The sequence below is a fragment of the Anomalospiza imberbis genome, chromosome 2 (genome assembly GCF_031753505.1).
Source record: "Anomalospiza imberbis isolate Cuckoo-Finch-1a 21T00152 chromosome 2, ASM3175350v1, whole genome shotgun sequence".
Lineage (NCBI taxonomy): Eukaryota > Metazoa > Chordata > Aves > Passeriformes > Viduidae > Anomalospiza > Anomalospiza imberbis.
Genome location: NC_089682.1, coordinates 112,484,025 through 112,506,521, shown reverse-complemented (window position 1 = coordinate 112,506,521; position 22,497 = coordinate 112,484,025). Strand labels below are relative to the sequence as shown.

The 22,497-nt window shown below is 39.2% G+C and overlaps 1 protein-coding gene across 2 annotated transcripts in view; it reads right to left on the bottom strand.

The window, feature by feature from the left end:
• DHRSX (dehydrogenase/reductase X-linked) overlaps positions 1-22,497 on the bottom strand; it is a 166,498-nt gene that overhangs the window by 106,971 nt on the left and 37,030 nt on the right. For both annotated transcript variants that reach the window (XM_068182606.1, XM_068182607.1), the window contains 2 exons: positions 21,980-22,087; positions 7,962-8,030 (listed from right to left, as the gene is read on the bottom strand). In XM_068182606.1, coding sequence (XP_068038707.1) covers positions 7,962-8,030; positions 21,980-22,087 — 177 coding nt within the window. The remainder of the gene's footprint in view (positions 1-7,961; positions 8,031-21,979; positions 22,088-22,497) is intronic.

Genomic DNA, 22,497 nt, shown 5'->3' with positions numbered 1-22,497 from the left:
AAAAAGGGTTTCAAAGTGCACATGGGCATGATAATTTACAGTCAGATGATGAAAATGTGGCAGAGATTACACACATAATGTAATCTTGAACACATAAAATTAAAAAACTTAAGTCTTAACAAAAAAAAAAAATCAGTCTATGCCCTGCACAAAAATTTTCAAAAACAAACAAAAACCAAGAAAACAAAAACCAACCAAACAAAACACACAAAAACCCACCCAAACAAACAAAACACACTCAAACAACAGCAACAAAAACAACAACAGTAACAATAAAACAAACCAAAATCCAAAACACTGAAAGAAACAAGAATGGAAACTGCTTCAGAGTCATTCTTACTCTAAACGTCAGCATTTCTACACTTCCTCCCTTTGTTTCCACAGAATTCTTTTTCACTTGCACAGATGTGATTTTTCACATTGCTATGAAGTTCTTTTCAAATATCTGCTTCCCAAGACTGAATTATGGTAAAATTATTGCTATTCCTATGAAGTTCCTTTCAAATATCTGCTTCCCAAGACTGCATTATGTTCAAATTATTGCTATTCCTATCACTATATGCAATTAAGTCTTAATATTGTCACTGTATGAACACTGATACAGTTTCTGGAAGGCCCTAAAGTCCTGAAAGCTGTGTATGTTACAGTACCTGTATTCAGGTCTGGTCACACAAAGCAGACAGGGTTTCATGTGGGTTTGGCAGCTAAAATTTGCTAGACTTACAGAGTTACAGGGTAGCTGAGGCTGGAAGGAGATTGTCCCTTCTCATGCTGGGCCACCTGGAGGTGGCTGCCCAGGACTGTGTTCAGATGGCCCTTGAATATCTCTCAAGATGGAGAATCTACAAACTCTCTGGGCAACCTGTGCCAATACCCAAAAGCTCAACTGTTAAAAAAACAGAAAAAAGGAAAAAGAAAAATAGTTTTTCTATTTTTTAATTGAATTTATTGCATTTTAGGTTGTTCCCATTACCTCTGGTCCTGTCACTGGGCACTGCTGAGGATAGCCTGGCTCACAACTCATGTAAGAACTGGGACATCTATTCAGAGCTTCAATTCTCTGCCACTGAAAAATAGTCCTTGTAGAAGAATTTAAGCATGGGCACAGTGGCATTGGTCCTTTGGAGGTGCAGAGGCTCCTCTCCAGCAGTGCTTCCTCTGGAGCTTTGCCATACTGCTGCAAGGAGGGAGCTGACAAGGAAAGACTGGCACTGCTCAGTGCTGAGCAGCGTCTGTTGTTTGATGTGCAGCTCATACCTGGGAGGTTGCTCACACAGCATACAGGCTCTGCTTATTCCACATTTACTTCAGCCCACAGGTTCTCCATGCTCTTGGCAGCTGGGCCTCCAGTACATAAGCCAATGGCATTTCCACAGAAACTTGTTATAAGCAAATTAACTTCTAAAGCCATACATGTAACCCACAGAAGATAGGTCTATAGAATGTAGTTCTTGGAAGAGAAATATGAAAGCGTTCCAGAGAGAGCATAAATTGCTTTTTCCATGGCTTTGTCTTACAGTATATGCTGGCAATTTTCTTGAAAACAGACAAGGTCTAGAAATAGCTCACACAACCTGCCTGCAACTACTGGTCGAGATGGAAAAAATAAAGGCATATTAAAGAATGCGACAAACCCAGGAGCTCTTTATTCAGTCACTGCACAACATCATGACTCTACAAGTGTATACAAGAGGATCAAAATCCTGTAAAAGTCTGAAATGGAAGCTTTTTCCAGCCTTGAAGAGGCAATTTTAATTTGAAACTCCCTTTCTCCAGATTGCCTTCAGTAGGGCAGCACAATCAGCAAAATCCTAACCTCAGAGCTTCGGTGCCATTAGTCACACAAAGCTTTGGTGATTTGCAGTCAGAAAATCATTTCAAGACATCTGACGGGACTTTGTTATTCTGCCTACAGCTACACCTGTGCACTTCTTTGTCTCTGAGTTTCAATTAGAGATAATTTAAATAAGAGAAAATCACATTTCCTAGTGGCAGAGCCTGTTAATGAAATGTGTTTCACATTTCCAATGGAAATGGGAATTCAGGAAACCAACAGGCAGAGCTTGTGCCTGCATTTTGAATACATTTCACATTTGAAAGACTTCATCTCCATCTCAGTATCCAGATATGCAACTCATCTTCAGCTATGTGAACCATATTCATATTGCTCTTAATTTCTGATTTGCCACACTGTTAATGTCACCACTCAATTTCCAAAGTGTTTTAAGAAACCCAAAAAATAGGGGGTTCTGTATTGTTTAAGTATCTGTAAGAACTGAGAGGGGAAAATTTTGTATCGTGTTACACTGGCAGTCAAAAGGAGAGCAAGAAAAGACATAAGCAAACAGGCTTCACAAATTTAACCATGGTTTTGCATCAAAGAATTATGTAAAACAAACAGAAAAGCAGGACAATTGATTTGAAAATTTTTCACCTAAGTGATTTTATCAGAGGGCTCTAGATACACCTCTCTGTGGATTAAAATCTTCCCTGCTTAATATGGATCAAAAAGTCACCAGCATTGCTGGATAAGGGACATAAGTGCTATGAGCACAGAGAAGTATTGTGTATGGGGAGGATCCAGTCACAAATTTAGATTAAGTTCAACACATCCAGTATTTTTCAATATTCAAATATGTTCATATGGATTGAATATACCTAATATAACCTCAGATGAGTCTGTGGAAGGAAAATAAATCTTAGTGTTTAGGCAAGGTTGTTATACCTGTCATCAAGTGACAAAGCAGAAAAACTCTGCAGTTTCACACAGGGTCCTGCAAAGTGGCACACTGTCAGACTGAGACTTCTCTACTACCATTCATATCACCACCTTGGCTTTCAAGATGTCCTCATGAGCCTGGTGTTCAGCTGCACAACTCCAGCTGAGGGCAGTTATTCACTTACCAAAGCCAAGTACTGGAGATAATGCACCAGCATGAGAAAAGAAACCAGGTAGGTGGAAACTGCGCTGTCATTATCAGGAAGCTCTTTAAACCAATCCTACAGGTCTTTTAGCATCAGCAGTGAGAGAAAGGATATTCCAGTAGGATGTGGTAGAAGAGACAAAGTAACCACATTAGGTCTAGCCACAAGCCCAGGATGTGACGCTTTTACAACTCAAAACACCACCAAAAAAAAAAAAAAGTGATACAAGCAAGCATAAACTCAAATTCACATATGCTTATGAACACTTGTACAAGATATGTCTCAAATACAAATATTTTCCACTATTTTTGGCTGGTTGGATGACCACTTCCATAATGACATCTTTGACGTGCCATGCAAAACAAAAAGTCCTGGCAGACACTTTTTGCACATATTAACAAGGCATCAGTCCTTGCTGAACTGAACTCTTTGCTGAAGACAACTCCAGCTAACACGATGGGAATATCACTATCGTGTTTAAAAGTTTGTGAATTTGGGAACTCAACAGATGAATTCCTCTAGCCTGCAGGGAAAGCAAACAACAAGCTCTCTGGTACAGAGCAGAAAAAGCTGGACTGCTCTGTTAAAATGGTGCCTGACACAGCAAACGTTGGTGAAGAAACCACCCACAAGTTATTCTGTAATTACATGTGGTACATATCAGCTACATTAGCCCATCTTCCTTCACATCAATTCTTCAATCTCAGATCTCTAAGAAAAAGGAAAAATTCCTTATTTATTAGCAAGTTATACAACAAAAGAGAGCAAGAGAACTTATCATCTCCTTATTCCCTGGCTGAGCCACATGTAGCATAAACATATCTAGAGAAAGGTCTGGGGAAAAGCCAGGCTTGTTAAATGCACACGAATTTTTTTAAAGACAATTCATCCTACTATTTGGCCCACGCTGTCTTGATGTGGGTCAGACTGTAAATGACACAATTTGGTTGCCAGTGTGCTAACCTCTGCATTCCTCTGACTCTGAGGGAGAAAGTCTCTTCTTCCTTTCTCACCTGACTTCAAATGGAAGTTTCACGAACTCTGTGAATTTAGCTTGTAGTTTTATAATTGTGGTTTTATTTGAATTGCCGCAAAAATGTTGGGTGAGATTAAATGCAGGCTTCTCCTTTTGAAGAGGTCTACACTTAATATGACTTTTACACCCTCTTTTCTCACTAAATGATAATTTTTTTCTCCTTTGACTCTAGTTGAAACTCCAGCTCCTACACTCCAGTTGTGAGAGCCTTCCCTTGGTACTGTGCTATGTGATATTTATGCATAAAGTTTTTCTAATTGCTGATTCCATCAGCATTCATGAACCTTTGCTGGAATGAATGAAGTTTTCATTCATGTTTATATATGAGTTTCCAACATTTGTATGTTTGTAATCATCAGGCTAAAACCAGCTTTCATTTGCAGAGACATAAGCTGAGGGCAACTGAGTCAGGAATTATAACTCTGTTATGTAAATTGAGAGATTCTTTTCCAGTACCATTGAGAGCTGAGTTTATCACAGAAACCTCCCATTTCCGCAGCTCAATGAAGTTTGTTCACGACTGGTAACTATGGTTATGGCTGCACTAACAAGCAGTTTGGATCAACAGAAATCCATTTCTGGAGCTCATTTTGTGCTGGGCACCTGACATAGACACTTGCTGTAGGTCTGTGGAAGGCTTAGTTCAGATAAACTCTGAAGTTTGCTCCCATGCAGTAATGCTCTGTTGCTGCTGCAACTCACCTCCCAGGCTAGTCCTGTCCAAAGGGAATCCAGGCCAGGACCTGCAGTGCCCTTCCTGATAGGAACCTGGGCTCAGCAAGCAGCCGGGAGCTGAGGGTTGCCTGGAAAGCACCCAACTGATCTAACTAAGGAAAACACTAACAGAGACACACCCTATGTGCAAATTACAGAGATTTATCCAATTAGAATATCTCCGTGGCAATCCTGAGCCATCAACGATTTTCCCAGCCATGTAATTGCTACTATTAACAACACAAGTTCCCAATTTAACAAATGGAAGCAAGATAAATGTCCACATCATCCTGGCTTCTCCCAGCTTTATGATTCACGGTGTAGCAATGTGTTGCCCTTGGTCTTTTGGAAATAGTGCCCCGTGTGAGAATTTTAATGACAATGCAGCACTATTTCTGGCCTGTTTTGGATATCTGAGGGCTGTGATTCTTTATCATGGAGGAGGTCCTGATGGTTAAGCTAACTGGGTCTATCATGCCCCGAGGACTTGTAGCTTATTTACTTTCCACTCAACTGCCCATGTATGTCCTCCCTCCTTACACTTTGTAACAGGTTACCCAGAACCCAGACCCAAAACCAAGGAGGACACTTAAACAGTCTGGAATCAGCAGGAAGAGGAGCCAAGAAGGTTTCAGATGCAGGGCCAGGGGAGAGGATGGGTGGAAGGAAGAGGTGAAGAGCTACATTGTTTAGATTTTCTGAGTCCTTTAGCATCACTGCTTTGTTGCAAATGGTTGCAACTGCTTTCATCTCCAGTTCTCGACTCTCTTTTGGCATTGGCTCTGCTTTCCATACCTCCAGCATGGGAAGCCAGGCTTCCTGCCTCCCTGTACTCAGAGGTTTTGTCCATCCTTTTTTCATGACTTGCCATGCTTTTACCAAAAAAAAAAAAAAAATCCCTTCACCTGCATGCATAGCCTTTTTATTACTATCCTTTATCCTCCACTGCAACTGTTAGCACATTATTGCTCCTCAGATGCTTCATAGGAAATACTTACGTACATGCTTTGAATCTCACTTGTCCCAGAAGTAAATGCAGATTATGTCAAGTAAAACTACTTACCCTTAGATATCAGACAGAGCCCAGACAGACAAGGCCAAGACAGAGAAGGATGACAGTGCCTTAAAAAACATTGTAATTACTTGCATTCAATAAGCCTGGCATTTTCCCAGAGCTGTCTCTGGGGACGTTTGTGCTATGTATGGCTCAGACAGGCAACAAGGAGAGGACAAGGTCTTTTGCTCCCTTTTGCTGTCTAACCTGATAAAAAGCAAGGATATTTTCGTTGTTCTGAAAAATCTGAGATCTAGATAACAAACTGATGGCATCTACTCATGTTGTTTGTCCAAAATAGCTATATTGTCCCAATCCTTGACCACACTGGCTGCCCAAAAATACTATTTTGAGTAGTTCTTCTTCAAGAGACTGATGTTCCTGATGGGAGCGGTTTCTGAAAAGCAGTGTTTTCATATGGGCCATGAAAAATGCTCAAAGAAAAAGCAGGGGAAAAGGGTCAAGACAACCAATAATGTTTTTATGCAGTGACTAAACAGATCTTGAACTGTATCTTTTGAAAAGGTAATACTCTTGCACATCCCTGTCTTGGTGACAGTATCTACACACACATCCTATTAAAAGCAAAGTGCAGATACACTGATAAACAGTAACACAGGAGTAGCACTCGGGTCTGCACAAGTCTTTTGTACAGAACATTGCACTTGTAAATACAAATTTCCTTCCATCAGTGAGAAATTACAAAAAGACAATTCTCTTCCAATTTATTTTTAGGCCAAATCTATCAGGGCCTGAGATTACTTAAGCCTCAGCAAAAATAATTACAACAAATAACAACTTCAGGAGACTTTAAATGCTCTTTCAGCTTCCTCAAACTGACATCTTTGTTTTAACAGTTTATAACTGAGGGCTATAACTGACTTAGAAAAAGCAAGAAAGACAGGAGTGCTAGAAAAGCCTGTGATCACACAGAGCGAGAAAATAAGACAGACCCTGGTTTGTTCAGCTTCATGCAAGTCACATGACATAATTAATTCCAACTGGTTTTGGTCTCTGTACAGAAACTTCCAGCAAAAGACTTTAATGATGTAATAATTACCTTTTTCCTTTCATGATCCTTCTAACTATGCCTTAATTTATGATGATTTTAACTAGCATACATGTATCCTGAGGCTATAATGGATGCACATTTATTTAAGTCAAAAGATAAATCATAATGAAAGGGTTTTTTAACACAATAATTAACATGCATTTTGATCATCATAACAGTAATTATTAGAGGCACAAAAACAGAATCAGATCTCAGAAGAAGCCACGAAGATCCTAAATAGGTTGGACTAGCAACACTGCCCTATTATTTTGCCAAGAAATTATACGTCAAAGTGGCAGGAATGAATCATCATGCACCATTAGGAACTACACCCAGTGACACCCAGGGACAAAAATATGAGCTGCACTAACCTCCACCATAAACTGCAAATTGCAATCACAGAGCAGGTAGTGTGGAACATGCCTTTTCTCTTAGTTATGAAGCTATGCTGTCCTTACACCTCTACAACATGATAGGTCATCAGATAAAGAAAATAAGATAAGAACCACAAAAAGTAGGAATTTAGGCTTGATATGAAAGGTCCATTTATATTTAAGAAAATGGATTTACTTTGCAAAATATTATAAGCTCTTAACATGTGTCAAATGACCCAATCAAGCAGCCTTGATCTTTCAAAAACCTGTTAGCTCCTAAAACAAGGAAAGTAAAAGACCACACACTCTTACCTGCTGTGATCCTCCCCTTAGCAAAAACTACTGGTGTTCTGAATTTTTTCTCATCTATTAAATCATACACATATGCAGGCAGACTGTAACTTTCAGGTAACCCTTTTTCAAAGACAAACAGTAAAGTCAAACAAGGCGGAAAACATTTTTAAAAGATATCCTATGCATTTTACCCCTGAGTCAGAGTTATTTCAGGAATTCAGTTCATAGAATCACAGAGCCATTTGGGTTAGAAGGGACCTTAAAGAACATTTAGTTCCAAACCTCCTGCCATGGGCAGGGACACCTTCCACTAGACCAGTTTTTTCAGAGCTCCATCCAATCTGACCTTGAACACTTGCAGGGAGGAGGCATCTACAGCTGCTCTGGGCAAACTGTTCTAGTGCCTCAGTTTAAAAAAAAAAATAGCAATACACAAGGGGACCTCATATAAAAGGAGATGACAGCAAAAAGAGAGGAAAATGGTTTCTTAAAGTAAATTTTATAATATGGTACCTTTTCCAGTCAAAGTTTCTTCTTTTATTTTCCTCACTGCTTCTTGGCCATCACTTTCACTGTTTCCAGCTGTTAAAGGACAGAAAATGAAAAATTAGCGATGCAATCAATTTAAAGATTGGCTCCTATGAAGTGCCAACCACAGTGTAAAACCAGTATGAAGTTTTAGGTGGAAAGGTGTGCTGCAGAGGCTTTCAAAGAGTGCTTTACAAATGCACTGTGATTCCCACAAGTTCTGATGGTTTATCTCATTTATTCATATAAAATAGGACTATCTACTGGATCAGCAGACTTGAGATTTGAGTCTGTGAGACAAGTGAAATGTATCACATCCAGATTCTGCAAAAATTTCACTACAGATTAGAGCAGACTTCCCCTTGCTCTTTTTCCAAGATGAAGACTTCCACAGTTGGAGGAAAGTCCCGACTACCCTGTCTCAAATGCTCATGAGAGGATTTATTAGTGCTAACATAAAATGCGATTAAGCATCACATAAATGTCTTTTGTGCCATTCAGTTTAGGTGGGTGGTTACTAATTGTCTGACATTCGTTCGGCAATTTTTTTACAACTTGTCAAAGGGAAAAACATAAGCACAAGAGATATAGGAATTGTCAACACAAGTTAAATTTTTAAAATTAACATTCAATTTATCCATCCACAAATATTTTCTATAGCATGAAACATCAAAATACCTAACGTTCATTATCTAAGTTGGATAAATATACTGATGTCTCTTATGAACTTCATGAACTTGCCTTCTTCGTTTCCTCATCATATAAAATTCTGCCAAAGTTTCTACACAGATTTTTTTTCTTGTGCCAGCCTACAAGTATCCTGTTCTCTCTTTCACAGCACCACAGAATAAGGTGGAGTTGGAAGAGACCTCAGGAGGTATCTGGTTCAGCCCCCTGTTCACATTAGCTGGTACATGCTTGTATTTACTCTAAGATGCATTCTTTCGAGAATGGAGTTTTCCCTGTGCATCTGCAGTAAAAAAGGACTGAAAACACCTTTGCTTTCATGATATGCAAGAAAACCCAACATTTACATAAATTTAGCCAAAATTAATACATTTAGCATTCCAGATACTGGAGAGAAAATAATTCTCACATAAAATCTAGAGTCATACAGGTTGTCTATAAATTCCATTAACTATGGACTTATATTGCTCAGACTGACAGGGAGGGGAGGGGACGAGAGGGGAGGGGAGGGGAGGGAAGGGAAGGGAAGGGAAGGGAAGGGAAGGGAAGGGAAGGGAAGGGGAGAGGGAGGAAAGGGGAGAGGGAGGAAAGGGGAGAGGGAGGGAAGGGAAGGGGAGAGGGAGGGAGGGAAGAGGAAGGAAGGAAGGAAGGAAGGAAGGAAGGAAGGAAGGAAGGAAGGAAGGAAGGAAGGAAGGAAGGAAGGAAGGAAGGAAGGAAGGAAGGAAGGAAGGAAGGAAGGAAGGAAGGAAGGAAGGAAGGAAGGAAGGAAGGAAGGAAGGAAGGAAGGAAGGAAGGAAGGAAGGAAGGAAGGAAGGAAGGAAGGAAGGAAGGAAGGAAGGAAGGAAGGAAGGAAGGAAGGAAGGAAGGAAGGAAGGAAGGAAGGAAGGAAGGAAGGAAGGAAGGAAGGAAGGAAGGAAGGAAGGAAGGAAGGAAGGAAGGAAGGAAGGAAGGAAGGAAGGAAGGAAGGAAGGAAGGAAGGAAGGAAGGAAGGAAGGAAGGAAGGAAGGAAGGAAGGAAGGAAGGAAGGAAGGAAGGAAGGAAGGAAGGAAGGAAGGAAGGAAGGAAGGAAGGAAGGAAGGAAGGAAGGAAGGAAGGAAGGAAGGAAGGAAGGAAGGAAGGAAGGAAGGAAGGAAGGAAGGAAGGAAGGAAGGAAGGAAGGCCCAAAACAACAAAGCAGATATTTGCAGTATTTTCTTCCTGCTATTTTCCCCCCTTTAAAACCATCCAGCCTTGTAGAGAAGAAAAACATTCAGTTTGATGCTAATTTCCAGATATAGATGCAGCTTCAACAAACAAACTCTCCAGTGAAACTGACATTTCTGGGGAAATTTGTGCACAGGGTTTATGGGCAACAGATAAATTTTCCTCACTGTTTCACCTCAAGTAATGTACTAGAGTAGGAGTTCAAACTCAGTATGTTGTTATTAGGCTGGATAGTGTTATGCTAGAAATATGAATACTTATGTGCCAATTCTGTGAACATCTTATTTGATTTGTCTTTTATTCAGCACCTCTAGTGCAGAGATCAGGCTTATTAAAGCCTCCAGTGTCTTGACATAACTCTCAATATGTTCATTTAATTTGTTATTTTAAAAGAGCTTGTGTTCACAACAAATTTTAATTTGCTTTATTTTGCTTTATATAAATGTTTATTCACTAAAGCTCAATGCCTTCCAAATGAGCTCATTTTATTCATATTTGCATATTTTTCACTCTAGTCCACTGGGAAAGAAAAATTATTTTGCTAAATAGTCACTTCAGATGTCTGTTTCCAGCCTGATCCAACAGAGTTTGAAAACCAGATGCTGAAGGCTGGGATATTGCAAAATTGAAATAGCTTCAGTGAAAACTGCCACAATAATAGAGGTTTTCAAAATCCTTCTTTTAAAGAAAATCCTGTAAGAAAGAATAAAGACACTGAACAAATGACCAAAATCCTTACAAAAAGTTCAAAGACACTTGCATCAGAAGGATACCATGAAACTGGGAGGCTAATCTAGGCTTCTGAGTTAGGTTAAGGAGATCAGCACCCCCTTGCCAAGGGTGGGTGGGAGAGGAAAGGGACATTGCACTTTTGCACTGCATGCCTTCTACTGTGTCCTTCTGGGATCTTCTAAGTAAAGTGAGTAGTAGGCATCAAAAAGATCAATCTCTTTTAAGTGCTATATTAAATATTCAACTTTTTTTTTCTTTTTTTTTATGTTTTTTAAGTCATCTAGCTAACACAGTCAGCTTTGGGTTGGGAAAAATCAAAACTAATCTGCATCTTCTTGATGAAGTTGGGTCACTAAAGGGCACAATCTTCAAGTGCACTGAGCAGATATACAGCACCCTAAATTCAGGATGGTTTACTAGATGAGGATCAAATTCTTACCACTGTTAGCTGGTTTGAATCCTCAATATCATATTTGCCATGATTCTTTGAAAATTTTTTTTGATACACAAAATATCCTCTGCCTGGACAGTTTTTCAATGATTCACCATAATTTCCATATATTCCATATATCAGAATTTGTCCATTTTAAGTGTTATAGCATCTGTAGCATAAGATCTGCCTACTCTGAATTCAAGTGGTTTGAAGGGAAGGGTAAGAAAGGGAAGAGAGATCATGTATTTTATGCAGTGAGGGAATCTTAGAAAAAGCTTTGAGAAAGAGGGATTCATTGTCTTGGGAGCTTAGATCATCAAAGTACCCAAAAGCATAATAATCTTGCTTTTGATGCTCATTTAAAATGTCTACTGGGAACTCAAAATAGATATAGTTGTCTCAAGAACTGTTTATGCAAGCAGTTCAGTGTCCTGCCTGATGGGTTTTTTTCCACTTAGTCCACACAGAATAGTGAAGAATTTGGGTGAGACTTATTCAATAACAATGCTGACTAATATCAATTCTGAAAAAAATCCTAATAATATAAAAATAAATTCATTCTAAACAGATGCACCTGTATAAAATCAGATATCATTTCAATGGCATAAAAAAGACAATTCTTAATAAAATACTGAAAAAAAGGAAAACTTATTTAAATACAACTTTTAGTCTAAGAAATTCACACATCTCCTCCACATTTACTTACACAAACACCACAAGTCAAAGCAAGCTGATATGAAGCCACCAGAGAAGCACATATTAAAATTCTTATCAGCACCAATAGGCTTTGGATCTTATCCTAAATGTAAGGCTCTGTCATCTTAGTCGCTTAAGTAGATCCTAATAGTGAAAGTTATTTTGGGGATTTCAACAGAATTATCACAAAGATTGGTCAGTTTGAAAAAGCACGGCCCGTAGAAAGCCAGCATAGGCTAAAACCACATTATCACTAGTTAAGGGGTTCTGATACATCTACATGTATTTTTTATACAGTATTTTTAATTTCTTTGAATGTCATTATCTCTTCAAAAGATTAATTGCCACTCACACACTGAATTTATGTACAAGACTGATCCTTATAAAGAAAGCAAGAGCTTTTCCAAATGGTGTTTTGCAAAACTAAGAATTTGCAATCTTGATGCTTCAACGAAATGTACTTCAGGGCATTATAAAAAAAAAAAATAATTAAATAATCTATGATCAACAACAGAGCCTGTAAAGCTTAAGGTTGCCTGGAGGGAATAAACCCACAAATCCAAAAAGCCCTTGCTTATCTAAGTTTGTCCAGGGAAAAAATTTCTCACTTTCAGTAAGATAGCACAAAATGAAGATGAATAAAAACTTTTGAAGAGGAACGCCAAGAAGATTCAAGGCAACCAGCATGTGGTGTCCAGAGAAAGACCTGACCCCTCCAGCTTGAAGCCTGAGAGCCACCTTGTGCACAAGGCATCCCTCAGCCTGTGATGAACCCAGAGCAGGGAACCCCAGGGGGGAAGGCAGGAGTGAGAGCTGCCCAGGGGCAGGGCAGCTGTGCTGGCACGTCGCCTCCAGCTCTCCCCACACACCCCAGCTGCTGGCAAGTGTGACCCCCTCATTCACCAGTGCCTGGGGAACCTGAGATAACGCTCATCCCCTGACTTATGGGGCCATAATTACAGATCAGTTACTCCCTGAAACAATGGATAGCCTTCCAGGGCGTGCAGCGTGCCCCATGGCCCTTCCCTCTCCCCTCTGCTGACTTCAAGCAACCCAATTTCAGAAGTGGTGCCCATAAACTCTTACATATTTACCAGGAGAAGCTTGGTGGTACAGTAATCAATTCTGTGTATGTGTATACCATCTCATTAAGGAATTGCAAAGGATAATGGTTATATGCTTTTGTGCAAGAGAATATAAAGGTTCCCAAATGGAAATTTAAATCAAAATGCCTCCTCGGAGTAGCATAATCCTCATTATGATCGAAGGGGAACTGATTTCTTTGAAGCACTAGCCTGAAGACAGAGCTTGTGAGGGCACCCAATGCCTCAAGGGAAAAACAAAATCCTATCAGCTGGTACACAAAAAATAGAATATGCCTAAAAGAGAGGAATGACTGCCCCCAAAATCTCCAAGGCTGAGAAATTTGGACTCAATACAATGAGTAGGATTTTAAGGAATTTTTAAGGTTTCTTTTAAAGGAATTTATAAAATCTTCAATAAAAGTAATACAGATCTTCGATCTCATCTGTAAAATATTTAAGGTATGGATTTCAATAAAGCTAGGTGTAAGGATGTGAGCAGCTATAAAAAGTAAATTGTGAACATGATACAAACTTCCTTGTGTCTAGAGATACCACATGTATTTTGTCATTTGAGTTCATCACACAGCAGTTACAATTAAATACATGCCTTTCTTGTATGAAAGGTGAAAATATTGTAGTAAGTGTTCCTTTGAGAAAAGAAGCAAAAAATGAGCAAGGAAGAGAATGTCAATTTGCAAAGAGAAAATAAATTATCATTATTGCCTTAGGTTTCAGCAACCCACCCGTTCCAACAAGAGGTTGAGAATAACCCTGTTTATCAAACCCAAGATACATCTAGACAAGTGCCCTCTTTCCAACAATAACCTGTAGCAGATACTCAAGGAAGAGACATGATGGCAAAGAGTCCTGGGACAGCAGGCTCCATGATTTAATGACAAACATAATTACATTCAAAAGGCTGTACTTCAGTAGCTCCTTTGTTGTTGTATTTTTTATTTTGTTGGATGCTCTCTACTTTGTGCACAATAATACAGGGAATGACCACTTCTCGTTCACTTTCTACACCATCCACAACTGTATGATACCACACCTCAGTCATCTGTTTGGAAGCAGAAGGACCTTTGTTCTGTGCCCCACCTTGTACAAAGCCATTCTCAACTCCTAACCATCACTCTTTAGTTTTTTCCAGTTCAACCAGACTCCTTTTGAGTAGGCACAACAGGATGATCCAATGGTTTCTATAAAGGAAGAGGGACGCTTTCTGTCCTGTTTTCATCTTCTTTCCTGCTAAGTAATTTTATTTGCCTTTATGACTGGCACAAAATATTGATGATGTTGTACATAGAACTTTCAACAGTAAATCACAATATTTATTTAACTCTTTGACTAGCAGTTAATTTAGGTCCTATTCTTGTAAATACATAGGTGTGGCTGTTTTTTCTCATATTCTGTATTTGCATTTACTCTGTATTTATCCATCCCTTCATAACATAGTCATTCACTATTGGGAGATAATTTCCCATTCTTCATAGTAGTTAAGATTTCACAAGGCATCTCTAGACACCACCCAGTCCCACCCTCTGCTACAGTTGGTGGCCTAGGACCATGTCCAGTCAGATCTCAGGTATTTCCAGGGATAGAGACTCCTCAACCTGTCTTGGAAACCTGTGAAAGTGTTTGACCACCCACAATGTTAAAAAAAAGAAAAAAAAAGAAAAAAAAAAAAAGAAAAAAGTGGGGTTTTTTTTTCCATTAGGTATTTATACAGTGGAAAAGATCCCCCTAACTGTTCTCTCCTTTTTAGGCTCAATACAACTCTCTCAGCCTCTCCTTACATGTCAGAAACTCAAATCCTTTAATTATCAGAGTCAAATAATTTTGAATATCCTAAACACATTTAAACAAAACCCATCATCTCACTCTTCACCCTGTATTCTGTATCTATATTTTATAAATGTACTGAACATCTGTCTATGAGACCACAAGTATCTTTGCTCCAGCTCAAAGCTGACAAATTATTTCTCAATATTGTTTTCTGTCTCCTAATCTATTACTAAACTACAAGAGATTTTTCTCTTATCTCAAGACAAGCCAGCCACTTAAATCTTTTGGCATGAATCTTAACAAAAGCTTTTGAAAACCAGGATTAAATTCACACAGTTGTTGAATATTTCAAAGCATTAAGCATAAATGCTTAATGAATAAATTAAACAAACATCTAGAAAAACTGCACTAATCTTCCAAAATTCCAATAACACATTTAACTCTATATTTTTTTAAATGCCTGAGTTATTTTTCAATATAAAAACCACATTTACTGGCCTATGCACAGTGTTCCTCCCACTGTTCTCCCAGAACTGCCCAGCACTGTATTTGTCCACCTTACACTTCTTTACCAAGGATGATTTAAGGCTTTATGCAGCAGATACTAGTCCAGAAATACTTTTACACTTCTGATGGATTTTGGTTTTTATCACAGTGACCTGTTTTAGATGGTTTTAATTTTTTTTAATGTCTAATACTGTGTTTATACTGAGTTTGTAAGTCTTGATACTATTTTAAGCTCTGCATCTTTTTAGCTGCTCATTTTATATGCTTCAGAGACAGTGAACAGATTGAAGACTTCAAGCCCATTTTGTTGCTCCTCAAAAGGTTGCCTTTCCATCCCCCTGATAAAACTTCTTTTCCTCTAAACCCTTTAAAACCATTCTGAAATAGGCAGACCAGAACACAACACAGTATTTAAGGTTCTGGCCCACAAAGGATTCATACAGTTGAATCAATTCATATAGTCTGTTTAGTTTGTTCATTTTCTAACAATTTCTAATAATTGTTTTGATTTTTGCACCCTATGGAGCACCACTGAATTTCACAGAATGATCTATTTTGACCCTGAGATCTACTTCCAAAGTGATGATGGTTGATATAGAATTCATCATGTCTTCTTTTGGCATTCAAATTTTTCCCTATGTCCATCACTCCATATTGATCAACACTGAGCTGTACATGCCTTTTAACACTCAGCTTCCTATGGTCTTCCTGCAATTCTTCACACATCCCTGGTCTTTATCACCCTGAATAGTTTGATACAATTCGAAGCACTTGTCACTTCATTATGTGCTCTTCCTATAAAATTATTTGTTGAAAGCACCATATGTTAAAACAAGCACAGATGTGACAGTCTTCCAACAGAAGTTAGGGACTAAAGTGTTTGACAAAATTTGTACATATTTGGAAAACTCTGTGTGGCTGTGTACACATGTATGGTGCACAATTAACAGTACTGTAAACAGAGATTTTCATAACCCTGATTACAGTGCACTGATATGATAAAACCTGAACTGAATTACAGTTATAAAGGAATCTGCATGCATTTCCTTTATACTCATACAGAAAAAAAAAAATCATCATCCACTTTTTATAGGTTGGTAAAATTTTGACACTTCCTGACTAACTCTAGAACTCATTCAGGCCTAAAAAAACTGGCTGAAATGAGGAATATAAATACTTTAAAAAAAAAATAATGCAAGCATCTCATATTTCCATGTATATTAAAGAAATACTATCACAGTAACCCGTAGAAATTTTCACCAAGTGAAATGAAATCAAACTGTCTTTGAAAAGGAACAATTGCACCATCCTGATAGGATTCAATTATCACTCTAAAGTTACTTTGTAGTATTATACAATATAAGAATTGTCTGATTCATGGTACAGAGAATCCAGCTTGAAAATTGGAAACTAATGGGAATTGAAAGAGGTGACAGAAATATTCCTTGCTTAGTCTCCTGCAGAGCTTACCAAGGTCACACAGAAGCACTGGATCTGGTGATGGAAGTACACTTATTTATGCTAAAATTGCAGCGCTGAAGCCAAAATTGCATAGCTCAAATAAGTCACCTGAACATACATATATAAAAGTATAATGAGATTGCTTCCTTCAAAGTGTGAGCCTGTCTTAGAAACCTGTGACACTGATATACTCAGACATTAAAGATTGATTACATTGTCCAGAACCTGGAGTTTTATACCAAACAGCATAAGTGTAACATTGTAAAGATGCAAATCTTTTGATTTTCATTCATTCTGTTTTCAGATAGAATTATCAAAACTTCCACATTAGATATTATCACACATTATCTCAGCCTTCTTTTATTAATGTACTGAGGGCAAAAAAGAGAAAAAATCAAATAGAGCTCTCCTTTTTTGAGTCAACAATTTTAACATGCAAACACAGAATCCTCATAAAATTAAACAGCTGTGAACAAGCTATGAATAGTTTATGCTTTTTTAGCACTCTAAATTGAGACTCACAAAACTGTGGCACACACCTTGAACCAGAGCTGAACGTACTGGGTTTTATGTCCTGGGTGGGCTGGGGGAGGTCATAGAACTGACCGGGATATCCTGATTTCCAATATCCTCATTGTGGAGCATTTTTATTTGTAAGTGCACAAAAAACACTACCTTCAATATTAGTCACTGCTGAGCACAGTGTGTCATTTACCTCCTCTTTCTGAAAATGAAATTGCAAGTTTATCTATCAACTAGTAAATTGCACAGGAGGGAGGAGGAGCTCCCTGTTTGACTTGATTCTGAAGATAAGTCACAGCCATCAGTTTTCCCTACCAGGGGTTTGCTGTCTGCCATGAGATTTTCCTGAAGTAAAAGCTCTGCTGACTGTGAGTCAAGCTACCAGGAAAAGCAGCCTGGCAGAAAGCCTCAATGAAATCTACCAAACAAATATACAAATATACAGAAAATTACTTTCATCATTTCAGCATTCGTCAAAACCTCTTTCCCAGGGAGAGGCTGAGGGCAGAGTGAGCAGCACCTGCAGAGGGAAACCATCAGTGGGGGATGGAGTCTTATGCACCAGTGCTGGGACTGGAAAGGAAGGAAGTTTGAAAGAACTATGAAACCGCTTGCTGTAAAGGCTCTGAGTGAACATACTGCCTCTTCATACAGTGCCTACTCATGCTCCACAAGGTAACATGCTTTCTACTTATTTGCTTTCCTCATTCCATTGGTTGATTGGATTTAAAAGTAGGTTGCTTCAAATATTTACTCTTCTAAAATGTCAAACTGAATCAAAATCATATCCATCACAAATGGTGAATCATTTTTCACATCAGACATTCAGGCTTGACTCATTTGCCTACTGCAGGGATATCATCCTTTATTGCTACAGTTCCTATAATGGGAAACAAGCATTCAGTGATTGAGCATGATCGACTGCAAGCTACATGTGAGTCTCCCTTGCAAGCCCAAATTCACTTAACATCCACACCTTTTTCACAGAAGGTCATGTCTTTACACAAATACAGGGTGAAAACATTTCTAGAGGAGAAATCTTGAGCGCACTTGCTGTCTTATTTGAGCCTTGTGTGGCCTGAAGCAGAATGTGCTAATGCATGCCAATGTGCCAGCAGATATTTCAAACATACTCTGGACACTTGGGCCCAACAGTTATGAGCAAGGATGGAAGGTCATTGCATTTAATGTGCTTTTGAGACTGTTATGATCTTGCAGCTGGAAAAGCGCCTGGGACCATCCATTCTACTGACAGGGCTGCTTTGGTCTGAAGAGTTTCACAGGCAAAGAAGATGGCTGTGACTCATAGAGCTCAGTGTTTAGGTCAGAGTTTGCTCAGAAGAAATGAATCAGCTGGAAGACTTACTCATCAAATGCATCTTATAATTAATTTCATTAATTCACAATTGTAGGGATTCATAATGGAAATAGTAGGATTGATAAAATCGTAGAGTGAACGTGTCATGGTTTGACATGGAAGTGATTTTTTCAGGAAGTTGGGTCAAACCAATCAGTGGTCAAGTTTGGATATTGGCACCTGAAGTGACCACTGAAGATAGGGATACGCCTCTGAGAACACAGGGGGTTAAAAGCAAGAACTCCCAAGAGCTCGCTCTCTTTGGTTCCGGTCAGGGTGCTGTGCAGACCTCCCCTGCCCAGCCATGGGGCTGGGTGGGGGAGGGGAAGCCATGAGGCCTGGGAGAGGTGAGCCGAGGGGTAGAAGGACTGGAACCGAGCCAGCTCCTGTGGACGGAAGGGTGGAGAGAAGCGGAGATGTCTTTGTCATCCCCCAACCCAGAGGGAAGAGACAGAGAGTCCGGACGGCACCTGTAACTTTGCCGGCGCGGAGGAGAAGGAGGTGGGGGAAGGTGCCCAGCCTTGGCCTTGGGAATCGGCTGCTGGGCAGAGATATCAGCCGTCCAGGGAGTCTGAGCTTTTAACCCTTTCCTGAGAAATGAAGGCTTTGTAAAATATTACTCCTCCTTGATTTGAAGTAGAAGAGAGACAGTCTGGGATCCGAGATGATGGAAGAAGAAATTCTTGAGTTGGAAGGAGATGATGGAGTGGCTTGTGGCTGGACTTTTCTTGTTAGCCATAGACTGAACCAAATTCTCCTGACAGAGGCTGCACTTAGAGGGGTGCGTTGGTGTGCCAAGAGACCTGTTTCAGTGATTACCAGCAGAGGAGTAGAGAGAACAGAGGAGAGTTGGAGAAGGTGTGGAGAAGCCCTCTATCTTCAAGGAAGAAGAAGAGGAGAAGAAGACCTCTGTTCTTGGACCCTCAGCCCCAGGGGAAAATGGGGGGGACTGTAGTCCCGAGATGAGAAACTGAACTGTTGTCTCTTTTGGTCCATAGCAAAGCATCCTTAAAGGAGCCCTATGAGCAGTCTGTCCATGCACGGTGGTGAGAGCACTGTGACATGGAAAGGAGAGTGTCACCATGGCAGATTTTCTCCGGGCGGTTGCCATGTGTGACATGGAAACACAAGGATGGCAATTGTGTTTCCTGGGGGGGGGTCTGTGGCACAGGAGAGACTCCTGTCTCCCTTGAAAGATTGAGTATTTGAATATCTGAAGGGTAGCAACTTGATCAGGATCCTGGGTGGTGTCTCACTGTTGAGTTTGTTTGGAAATTAGGTGGGAGGAGGAGGGGTGTTTTGGAAGGTCTTCATCCAGATTTAGTGTTTGTAGTTTTTATAGTAGTAGTAGTTTAATAAAGTTCTTTTCTTTGTTATTAAGCTTGGGCCTGCTCTGCTCTGTTCCTGATCACATCTCACAGCAGTTATTTAAAAAAGTACATTTTCATGGGGGCGCTGGCATCGCGCCAGTGTCAAACCATGACAGAACGGAAGTGTGTGTGTTTGTAGATACCAAAAGAAAGAGCAAAGTGTTAAAAGAATGCCCTTTATTGACAAACAAAAGACATGTTTAGAGGACACTGTTCCTATGCTGTGCATGTGAAGGCCACAGCACAGAAGACTGGCAGCAGACGACCATGCACTCTGCCATCAGGAGGATAACATCTCCAGGTTGCAGCTTATTACCCATACCATTATTTTTCCTGTTAGCCCAGCCTAAAAATAGGCTATAGACAGAGCCTATATATTGCAGACAAGGAAAAAATGTACTGAGAGCTGCTGAGCAATATAAAAGATCACCCAATAGTAGTGGTTGGAAGGGAGCTCTGTCCAAGCCCCCTGCTAATGCAGTTTCACCCAGAACAAGTAACACAGGGCACATCCAGATGAATTGTCAGTACATCCAGAGAAGGAGGCTGCACAACTTCTGTGGCAGATCTGACTATAAAATAGCCTGTCACTTCTAATCAAGAAGAACCACAGAAACAGGATAAGGACTGTCAGCTGGCATGACCTTTTCCCATACTCAGGTGATGCTCACAAGATCACACAAGCTCACACATCTTGGTGCTTATGAGAGTATGGGTGTGAGGGTGAGTGAATGAGGGAGTGACTATGAGTTGAAAAAAAGCCAGCTTATTTAGAGATTCTGCACCTAAACCTCACCTTCCCGTTACCAAATCTCTCACACTGAATTTTGTTACAGGTATCACTTAAACTTTAAGTGATACAAAATAAATCTTAAAAAAAAGAATGTTCTATGCTTCTATGACTCTATGCAAAGAGAAGACAATTACCCTTTTTATTTTGCCTGAGTATATATATAAAAATATACTGAGTATAATTTTGCAGTCCACCTTAAAGATAGAAAGCAATTTTAGTGAAATATTAATGCTGACATCATTAGCTACATCTAGCTACATTAGCAACATCTAGCATTTAGCTACATAAAGAAGCAGCTACTTGCATTTTGCAGACGCTTGGGTTTGACACATCCATTAAATCATGTATGAGTAAGTGGTGTCCCACGTTACACCTGTATGATTCCAGGACAACTCCATTAATGTTACTGACTGCACTACACTAAAAGTACATGGCTACTGTGCTCTTGTCTGTTGTTTGGAGTGGGTTTAATATGTGTACAGAACCTTAGAGAGAGCAAAATCGCTATAAAAGTTGAACAAAATGGCTTTAGCAGCTTGATAGTGTACATTCAAACAGCAATCTTCAGTGACTCTATGGAATAAAAGTTATAGTGGTTTAGGTAAAAATCTAGTTAAGGCAAGATGAAGTGAGAAAATGTAGCATTTTAAACATAAAAATATTCATTATACTACATTCTGACTTAGTAGACATATTACTGTATAAATATATATAGTAGAGGAAGTTTTAAAAAATAAGAAATCTTCTAAATAGTGTCTGTGGTAGAAAGAAGAAATGGTGCACACAGGCCAGTTTTTGAGTTTGTAGAGAAATTCACCTAACTTCAAATGTCTCACTCTAACACAGGCACCTTATCAATTCTTTATTATCCACGGAGAGAAACAGGCACCTCCAGAAGGTGAATTGCCCAGTCTGTCTCAGACTGACACCACTGAATCTCTAGGTATTTATTTTCTCATCTTGCCTATGGAGGCCTCTTACAGTGACAAACTGTGGCCTTCAACTCTTTAATTTGTTTTCCTCTTAATGAACATGTACATCCTAATGCTGATGCATAATCCATCCCCAGTAACAAGGAACTAAAATATTTTTGTAATATTCATATTTTTAAGGTTTTTTTATTGTTTACTTCTTATCTAAGGTAGTACAATTCTTCCAAGTCCTACAGAAAAAATCCCACCCACTATTCTTTTTATGATCTTGCAAAATAAAACATAAATCAATCTTTATTTGTGCTAAATACTAGCAAAATATTCTCCTACATTCCCCTGACATAGCCACACTTATGCTGGAAAGAAAATATACCTTAAAAGAAAAAAAAAAACCCTGACTTTATGAAACAAAAAGTATATTAAGAAAATAATGACTTTACCTATTATCACATGCATGCCAAGTCTTGCCAAATGCTTCACAGTTTGGTAACCAATTCCTTTATTGCCTCCAGTCACTATAGCAACCTTTCCATTTTGTGTAGGGAAAACTATATGAGAAAAAAGAAATAACACAAGGTTAGTTCACAATAGTAACACAGTTAATAAGTTAAGATGTATTTTAAAGAGTGTACATTTAACAGACTGCTCAAGCCAGGTCAGTAAACAATCTCAGGAGCAAACTCTGTATGGAAATAAAAACTATGAAACATCCACCATTATTTCCTGCACTATAATTTTCCAGTGTTAACAGTTCACAAAAGACTGAGGTTGACGACACGTAAGGCAAACAACCACTCAGAAGTTTTCTCATGTCTATTTGCATGCATTTCATCATCCTGCAGTCATCTGACCTTTAAAATTTCCACCATAACTTTGTTAATGAGCAAGGTGGAGGCAGTTACATCAGCTCAGGGATGGCTTATTCTATGTGTACAGGAAAAAAAATTCAATTGGCAGC